The sequence below is a fragment of the Notamacropus eugenii genome, chromosome 2 (genome assembly GCF_028372415.1).
Source record: "Notamacropus eugenii isolate mMacEug1 chromosome 2, mMacEug1.pri_v2, whole genome shotgun sequence".
Classification (NCBI taxonomy): Eukaryota; Metazoa; Chordata; class Mammalia; order Diprotodontia; family Macropodidae; genus Notamacropus; species Notamacropus eugenii.
Window position 1 is genome coordinate 49,706,724 of NC_092873.1, and position 9,313 is coordinate 49,716,036.

At 47.6% G+C, this 9,313-nt stretch overlaps 1 protein-coding gene across 1 annotated transcript; it reads right to left on the reverse strand.

Moving 5' to 3' along the window:
- CLDN4 (claudin 4) lies at positions 1-2,310 on the reverse strand. The gene has a single exon (XM_072640203.1). It carries the CDS (start codon positions 2,087-2,089, stop codon positions 1,460-1,462), a length of 630 nt encoding a protein of 209 aa, XP_072496304.1. The 5' UTR covers positions 2,090-2,310; the 3' UTR covers positions 1-1,459.
- Positions 2,311-9,313: the final 7,003 nt, after the last annotated feature.

Here is a 9,313-nt window from a genome sequence, read left to right on the forward strand (position 1 = left end):
TTCCATGTACAGATCCAGTTTATTATAGAAAATAATAATTACAATTTATGGATTTATTTTTAATTACAAAATAGAAACATTGTCTTAGGCAGGAAGCTGCCAAAACCATGGGGGGAGGGGGAAAACAGAGAAATGCCCCTTCATCTGCACTCACTCCTCCCCAACCCACCCAAATCCTTTGGAGGAGTCAAGCCCTAGCTCCTCAGAATCATCTTCTCCAGGGCTCTGCCAAGCCCTGCTCCTCTCCCCACCCCCACCCCCCAGATTCTAAAGCTGAGTTGTGCTGAGGTGGGAGGGACTGAGTCACTTGAGGTTCTGGGGGAGGGGAATGCTGAGGAAAACCAGAGATTCTGGAAAGTCGCCTCCCCATTTGTTTGTCCTGAGAACTTTGCAAATGGGGAAATGGGAGAGAGCAGGGAGGAGACAATGTGAGCCATCTACCCCTCCTTGGACCTGCCTCATTTAGCCACCTCCCAAACCAGTTGGCCCACTTTGTGGCTCCTGTCACTAAGGAAGAGAAGGGAGAAGGGGTTGGGTCACCTGATTCCCTGCCTATTCAAGATGCTGAGTTTCAATGAGCCACTGGGGTGAGCGGGTGGGCTTCCTGTTTCCTTCAAGAGGGTCCCTTTTACTTCTAGAGGAAGCTATAGTACAAAAGGTGAACCCTCATAGACTAGGGGGAAAGGAGGAGATAAGGGAATCACAGAGGGTACATACAGGGTTGGAAATAGGTTTGAGGATGTGCCCATTTGAGACACACACACACTCCAGGAGGGAGGGGGGGGAGAACCAGCCAGAACTGACTCTGTGACATTGAGCCCCTGGGTAAAGGACTGAGCTAGCTCAGCCAGCTCAACCACAGTCCTAGTCTTTTCCTTCTCCTCTTCTAGGAGCACCCAGGCGAGGGGGGTGGGGGGGAGAAGGGGAAAGGGAGGGAACCTCAGCCAACTCCACCAATGGCTCTTCCTCTTTCTTCTTCTGGGAAACTGGAGGACCAGCTTCGGTCTCCCAGAAGGTCACAGCCCTCCTCCCACCTCCCAGACCACTCCCACTGTGTTTCTCAGAAGAGAAAGTTCTAGGTTTCCAAGTACCCCCAGAAGGAGATAAGTGAGGGTGTTTTTGAGAGAAGGGAGGGGCTGGAGAGGGTGCCCCAGCTAGAACAGGTGGCATCCCCCTGGCATTGTTTGCTCTTCTGATTCCAACAGGCACCAACCCAGCCTTACCCTCCCACCTCCCCAGACTCCTGGCATAGGGAAAGGTATGGGGCTTGGGCCAGGCTCTCTGTCCAGGCGAGAGTTCAGTCTCTTCCTAATGCTTGGGCCCAAACAGTCAGGGAGAATAGAAGAGAAAAGGATGCATCCAGCTAGGGCACAGGTAAGGAGGTGAGGGCAAGGAAGGACAACCACCAAAGGCCTCGCTGTCCCTCTTCCCCTTCTGTCCAATGTCCTCCCGATGCTCCCTACACGTAGTTGCTAGTAGGGGCAGAGCGAGCAGCAGTGTACTTAGCCGAGTAGGACTTCTCACTTCGGGGTGGGCAGTTGCAGCAGAGCAGAGCCCCTCCGAGCAGGAGCAGGCCTGAGGCAGCCCAGCCAATGTACAGAGAAGCACCCATCTCCCTCTTCTGTCCAGAGGCCACCAGTGGATTGTAGAAGTCCCGGATAACGTTGTGGGCGGTCCAGGAGGTGGGAATAATGACCAGGATGCCAGCCAGGATAAAGACCACACCAGCCACGATCATGGTCTTGGCCTTGGAGGTCTCATCTTCCACACAGTTGGTACACTTGCCACCCACCAGGGCCAGGAGGACGCCGAGCGCTGCGACGATGATGCAGATGACCACCAGAGCCCTAGCCGCCTGCAGGTCCTGGGGCAGGGCCAGCAACGAGTCGTACACCTTGCACTGCATCTGGCCAGTGCTCTGGACCACGCAGTTCATCCACAGACCCTCCCAGATAGTCTGGGCAGTCACGATGTTGCTGCCGATGAAGGCCGTCACCCGCCACATGGGCAGCGCGCAGGAGAGCATGGAAGCCAGCCAGCCCAGCACGGCCAGGGCAATGCCCATTATCTGGAGCCCCATGGACCCCATCCCCTCAGCCAGAGAGAGAGCCGAAAACCAAGAGAAGCAAGGGGCGCTGGAGCCGGGTGCTGGGAGGGGCTGGCGTGCAAGATCGAAGGTTCAAGTTCTCCAGAGAGGAAGTCAAGGAGACGGAGCTTGGAATGGGCACTGTCCAAGGCAAGGCAGATAAAGATAAGACCTTTCCTCTCCTAGCAGGTGCAACGGATGAAGCTTCCCGCCAGATGTTAGGGAGTTATAAGGCTTGAGGGCGTGGCAAGGGGAGGGGGGAAGGAGGAGGCGGGGTTTCGACCTGGGCCTCCACCTGACCAGTTTCTCTAGATTCCTCCCAGTCTAACGAGCGACAAAGACACTTTCAGGCCCCAGGTCAAGGCCCCCGGGAGGAGACTGGGGCCCTGACTCACCCAGCCTGACATCCTGGAGAGTGAGTCTCAGAGGAAACTGAACTCTCCCTTCAAAGTCTTAGGGTGCTGAGGTCAAATCAGAGACAGACAGGTCTGAGTCAGCTCCCCCCTCTCCCTCGGCCCCGCCCCATCAGGAGGGTGACTCCCCAAGGACAGGAGGGAGCCAGGGGCCCAAATCCCCGGGAGACGGGTCTGGGGGAACCTCAGTGCAGCTTCGCCCCTAGATCGAACACCTCTCTTCCACCTCGGGTGGGGAGGGGAGACCTGAGCGTTTGCTGTGGTGGGGTGTGGAAATCCTCCAGGGGAAGGAGGCTGCTACCCTTGCTGTCAGCCCGATTTTAAAAAGCAATAGCAAAGATAATTAGTCTTATCATCATTGCTGGCAGGATCTCATCAGCATCCTCCTAGCTGGCCTCAGCACTTACCCTGCACAATTTCATCCAGTAGAGCGAGGGGCTAGGTGTTCAGAATTGGATCCAGTCCCTTTAACCCATTAGTGGACCGCCGCCCCTCCCCCCAACCCTGTTGAAAATTTAATCACTCTGATTTTAATCCCTCTGATCCTCCATCCCCCTTTCTCTTCTTTAAGGAGAGGAGAGTCTAAAAGGTACTCCTTACTGAACTGGGGGTAAGGGTGTAGGACGAAGTCTCTTTCAGGAACATTTCCCATGTCCCCTGAGGATATTGACTGATCTATCCACAAATCTAAAAATGGTTGGAGGCCATCTTAGTACAACTCCTTTGTTTTACAGATGAGGAAACTGAGGCTCAAAAGAGAACACAGTTGGCCCGAGATGAGACAGACAGGAAGTAACAGAGCTGGAGAGACAGCATTGTGCCATAGAGAGTGTTGACATTAGAGTCAGAAGATCTGGGTTGTAATTCTAGCTCTATGAGGGGGGAGATTGGACCAGACTAACCATCTGGTGCTGCTCCTTATTGTCTGAGACACCTTGATCCAGGCTCTTAATCTCCCTGTGCCTCAGTTTCTTCATCTGTAAAATGATAGATTTGAACTGGATGTCTTGTAAGGTCTCTTCCAGATTTAAGTCTATAAGAAGACATTATAAACAGGATTCACAATGGTCCTTACCCCAAAGAGCTCTTGGTCTACAAAGGGGAAGTGGGTAATTACCCAAAGAACTAGATGAAGTAGGATAAGTAGTGATGAATGAAATAGTGATAAGTGCCTTCAAAGATACACAAACAGGTGTTAGGGGAAGTCAGTAAAAGAGAGAGATCTCCACTGGGGGGTGAGGATGGGGGAATCAGAGAAGGTTTTTCCTGTAGGAGGTGTCCTTGGAGCTGGACCCTGATGACTTTTGCTAGGAGGTGGAGAGGGAGGACCTCTTGGGAGAGGAGGCAGAAAAAACACCAAAGTAGGAACTAGAGGGGTGTGTCCCAGGCATAGGGAGGAGTCCATTGGAGAACAGGGTAAAGTGTGGGGGAGTTGGGTGAGATAAGGATGGTGCCAGCCTGGGTAATTTGGATTCCTCATTGCTTTAGGGAGATTAATCTGGAGGCAAGAGGAGGCTGGATTGGAGGAGGGAGAGATTAGTGGTTGGGAAACCAATTAGGAAGTTTCTGTAATAGGCCAGATGAGAGGTAATGAGGGCCTGGATGAAGGTGTTGGCAGTAGGAACAGAAAGGAAAGCAGAGAAGTGACAAACATTGGTAGAGGAAAAAAATAAACAGGTTTTGCTGCTGCCTGGTTGAACCAGTCAAGGAGTCAAGGAAGGGAGAAGGAAGGAAGGAAGGAAGGAAGGAAGGAAGGAAGGAAGGAAGGAAGGAAGGAAGGAAGGAAGGAAGGAAGGGAGGGAGGGAGGGAGGGAAGAAGAAATCAGGCATCCTCATGATGACCTCAGAGGAAAAGTTGTAGCTGTTGGGAGCTATGGTCAGACATATGGGGGCAAAAGAAAAAAGAGCCAATGGGCAGTTCCATGCAAATTCCTGCTAACCCCAGATAGAATTAAAACTCTCTGGGTGTGGGGACTTTTATTTTTATATCGGTATTCATAGGTCCTAGTAATAGTAGGCACCTAATAAGTACATGTTGACTGATTGCTGCTGAGGATGGGCCCCACCCTCCTAAGAGGAGTCCTCTGGCTTTCTCAGCTGCCTTCTCCCTGCCCTACCAGGAGTGGTACAGTAGGAAACGAGCTGATTTTGGAAAAGCTGGAATCTGGGTTCAAATCTTGCCTGTTGCTTACTATCTGTGACCTCAGGCAAGTAACATTACTTCTCAGGGCCTTGGTTTCACCATCTGTAAAATGAGAAGGTTGGACAAGCTAGCCTCCAAAGTCTTTTCCCAGTTCTAGGTCTGTGAATCTAGGGTCCTTCTCTGAAGATGTTTGCAGACCTTGGGGGTCAGGGGGAGGCAGTTCCCAGGAAGCAGATGATTAACTCAGTCTATCTCTGTACCAGCCAAACCTGCAACAACTATTTGGAAGAACCTGTTCTACCAAAGGAACCAGGGAGATAGAGCAAAGATGACTGTCGACGGACCTCCAGTCAAGCTGACCTAGACACACCCACTGGAGCCAGCTCCTGGGAACAGTACTATAGGGCATCCCCCCACCCTAGCAGAGCCTAAACTTCCCCTGTGAGATATCCCCAAAATTCCCCCAGCCCTGCCCACACTCCTTCACCTTTCCCAACTTCTAAAACCCTCTCTTCGTCCTACAAACCATGCCCCATGACCTGCCTCCCAAACCGCTAAAAGTCCTCTCTTCTCCCAACCAATAAAATCCCCAGATCTCAGAGCTGGTCATCTGGTTCTTAGCTCCTCCTCCCCAAACCCTCAGGGACCAATCTTCCTTCACAGAAACCCTCTTTCATGAAAGACCGCCTTCTAAAAAAATTTCACTTATTACTCCTCCCTCCAAAACTCCCCACAAAAAAAACCCTACCAACAAAAACACTCTCATGGTCTCACATCCAAAAATATACAAGAAATATATTAATAAAGCATGACCCAGTTGCAGCCCTTGGCAATCTCTCCAAATCCCTTCGACGGTCTCTCTCTTCACTGTCACTTTTTAAAGATGACCGTCCCTCTGTCCATGTATTTATTCATTCACTCCACACATGTTTTTGAGTGAATTTATTGAATTCATTCAACAGACATATTCAGAACTTAGTATGTGTCAGGAATTGTGCTGGTTAATGGGAATACAAATTTTAAAAACACAAAATAATAGAAACAAACCTTTCCCTCAAGGAAATTACATTCTACTCAAGAATAAATTTAAAAAAAAAAAAACCATATACCAAGTTTTAAAGAAAAAAAAGTACTAGGGAGGAGGGGCACTGGCAGCTGGACAGTCTCAGGACAGGACTGATATATAAGCCAATCCTTTGATGTGGACTCTTGAAGGAAGCCAGGAATTCCTGATCTAGAGTTGGAAGAGTCCTCAGGGGCCATCTGACTCACTGCCATAATTTTGCAGATGAGGTAATGGAGACCCAGGAAAGTAAGGTGACTTGACCCCAAGGTTTATAAGGGGCTAGGATCTAAATCTGGCTTCCTCACTCCCAAGCCAGTGTTCTTTCCCATGTACCTCTCTGCCTCCTACAAGCTGGAGGGGGGGAGGGAGTGCATTCCTTGCCTGCATTCCTGAAATCTAGTCTTCCTTACCAAGGGGGCCCATGCCATCCATCTGGTGCCCTTTCAGGGACCCGCACAGGAAACTCTCTCTTCTGGAGAAAGCATTTCACTGTGCACACACACTTGGTTTAGTCACCCTGGCTGCCTGGTTACTCCCTATGGTTATTGTCATTTCCTATCCCTCACAGTTCAGGTAATTACTACTACCCTCCTTCAGGAAGAAAGTCCTTTCCTCTTTTCTCTTTCTCTTCTCCTTGGTCCTAAAGATTATCTCTTTTCATAAGATCACAGACTTTGAGATGGAATGGACCTTAGATGTCACCTCCAGAGGCTTTTAACTTGGGATCTGTGAATTTTTTAAAAAATGTTTTAATAATTCTATTTCAACATAATTAGTTTTCTTGGTTATCTTATGTGTTTTGTTTGATGAATCTGAAAACAGGATTCTGAGAAGGAATTCATAGATACTACCAAACAGGACCATGATCCAGAAAAGGTAAAGAACTCTGTTGAATCTAATCCAATCCTTTATTTTCAAATGAGCCAACTGTGGCCCAAAGTCACACATCTAGTAAGTGACAAAGGCAGGAGCTAAAACCAGACCCTTTGACTTCAAATCTAGTCTTCTTGTTGCATGATGCCATGCTGCCTCTGGATACAAGTAGCCTGAATGTTTGCACCTTCTTCCCATCTTACCCCTCTCCTTCAGTACAATCACACCAAACTTTAGGCTATCCTGAGACCTGTCTCTTGACCTTAGTGCCCCAACCTCTGGTCATGACATCTCTCCCCTCCCAACCCTAGCCCTTAGCTCCCTACATTTCCCCCACTCAGTTTCTGTATTTGAAAGCCAACTCTCTATGGGTTTCAAAAACTTTCTGTCTTTCTATTTTCTTTTCTTTCTTCCTTTCTTAATTTTTCCTCCTTTCCTTCCTTCTTCCTTTCTCTCTCATTCATTGATTCATTCATTCAATTGCAACCTTGAAAATAGGGCTTAATTTATGAAATATCATGACTCTATACTTATTCAAATAAAGGCTCAGTGGCCTTTAGTGGCCTCAGTGGCCACTTAGCCATTATTGATCATTTTCTTTTCAAGTCATCAAAACTCAGATAAGGATTTTTTCTGCCCAAATGAAAAGGAACAATTTGATAAATACATAACAGAAGACCTTAGGGATATTGTGGGAAGTTTTGATCTTGCATTCAGACTCTGTTTTGTCCTTTGCTGATTTTTTTTTGTTTGTTTGTTTTTATCACCTTCATTTCCAACCATATCATTCTCCCCTTTACCCAGAGAGACTTACCTTCTACAATTCTCTAAAGCAACCTTTCCCCAACTATATTCCAAAATGATTCAGGGGTTTCATCACTCCAAGAATACATCAAAGAAAAATGGGGCAAACAGGTGCATGCAGCAAATCCATCTTCTCTGTAGTCTGCGTTGGTCCCACACCACGACAGGGTCAGGGGATAATGGAAACCACTCAACACAGACCAAAACCATGCCTCCTGAATTGCCAACTCAGCACTTAAAGTCTCTCTGGCTTGACAAAGCCACCTAGCACTTACATTTCATGGGTATAGTCTTTAATTACTCCAGGATGAGAGTTCAATCAATTTATTAAGTGCCTGCTATATACCACGCCCTGTGTTAAGTGCTGGGATAAGATCTAACAGTAGAAGGGACCTCAAAGGCCAGAGCTCCTACTCTCCAATACTAAATCCTGTTGGATATTTCCTTGGCCCAGGAGATGAGGGAAAACTCAAAATCTCAGAAGTCTAGTAAGTCCAAGGCACTCCTCCCAGCCTATGCTGGAAGTGGAATGTGCTATCACCACTACCATCCCTCTTCAAGAAAACTACTACCTCCACCCCTCCAAAACTGATGTGATCCTCCAAAAGGTGTTACTGATTAACCCAAATGTGTAATTGGGAGAATTTCAGGGTTGAGAATCTTCCCTTAAAATTGTAATGTTCTGATGACTTAAAGGGAAAATAAAAGGAAACAAGTGATTCTCTTGCAGGAAAACTGTTTTGGGCTTGTGATTCGCCAAAGAGTGAGAACAAAAATAACATTCCCCAAATCATTAGCTTCCTGCCCAGCTCCTGAAGCCTAGGTCTGGATCATCTGACTGTCCACTGTCTCTCCATCCATCTTAGCTGTGTCTGCCCCAGGACAAGCCTAGCTCCTAGGACGCCAAAGCAGGAGGAGGATTTATCAATCAGATGTCCTTGATATATTCCCTTCTGGAGAAGGGAAGGGCACAGCTGAGTCCCTCCCAATCCCTATCTTACCAAAAAGTCTTCAAAGTCCCCCATTCCCATGTTGATCTAACCCAAGAAAATCCTATGTAGAATTCATATTATTTATGTCAACTGCTTATTGCTAATGCCTACTTGCTTTGCAGCACAATAATGATGGGGTATAAGGTGTGCTCAGGAAAGACTAGTACCTCTCGTGTGATGGCTGCTTGTGTTAATTCTGATCTAACAATTAACACCAAGAAAACTCAGGTGTTCCATCAGCCACCACCACATATTCACATGTGGAACCATTGGTTACAGCAAATAGAGAAGTTTTGAATTCTGTGGATAAGTTCACTTACCTTGGTACTGTACTTTCTAGGGATATACACATGAATAATGAGGTTGATACAAGCATTGCCAGAGCTAGCTCAGTGTTTGGGAGGCTCCAAAGGAAAGTATTGGAGAGAAGAGGTATTAGACTGACTACCAAACTGAAGGTCTACAGAGCCGTTGTGCTGACCTCATTGTTATATGCTTGTGAAACATGGACAGTCCACCAGCACCATGCCAGGAAACTGAATCACTTCCATTTAAATTGTCTTCAGAAGATTCTGAGGATCATCTGATAGGATAAGGTACCAGACACTGAAGTCCTCGCTCAAGCTGAACTTCCAAGCATTCAAACTATGCTTCAGAGAGTGCAACTCTGATGGGCTGACCACATTGTTCAAATGCAAGACATATGCTTTCCAAAAAGACTTTTATGAAGAACTCAAATAGGGCAAGTATTCACATGGTGGTTAGAAGAGGCAATACAAGGACACTCTCAAGGTCTCTCTTAAGAACTCTGGAACTGACTGTGGGACATGGAAGACACTGGCACAGGACCACTCAGTATGACATGCCCACATCAGAGAAGGTTCTGTGCTCTTTGAACAAAGCAGAATTGAAACAGCTCAAAGGAAATGCAGGATG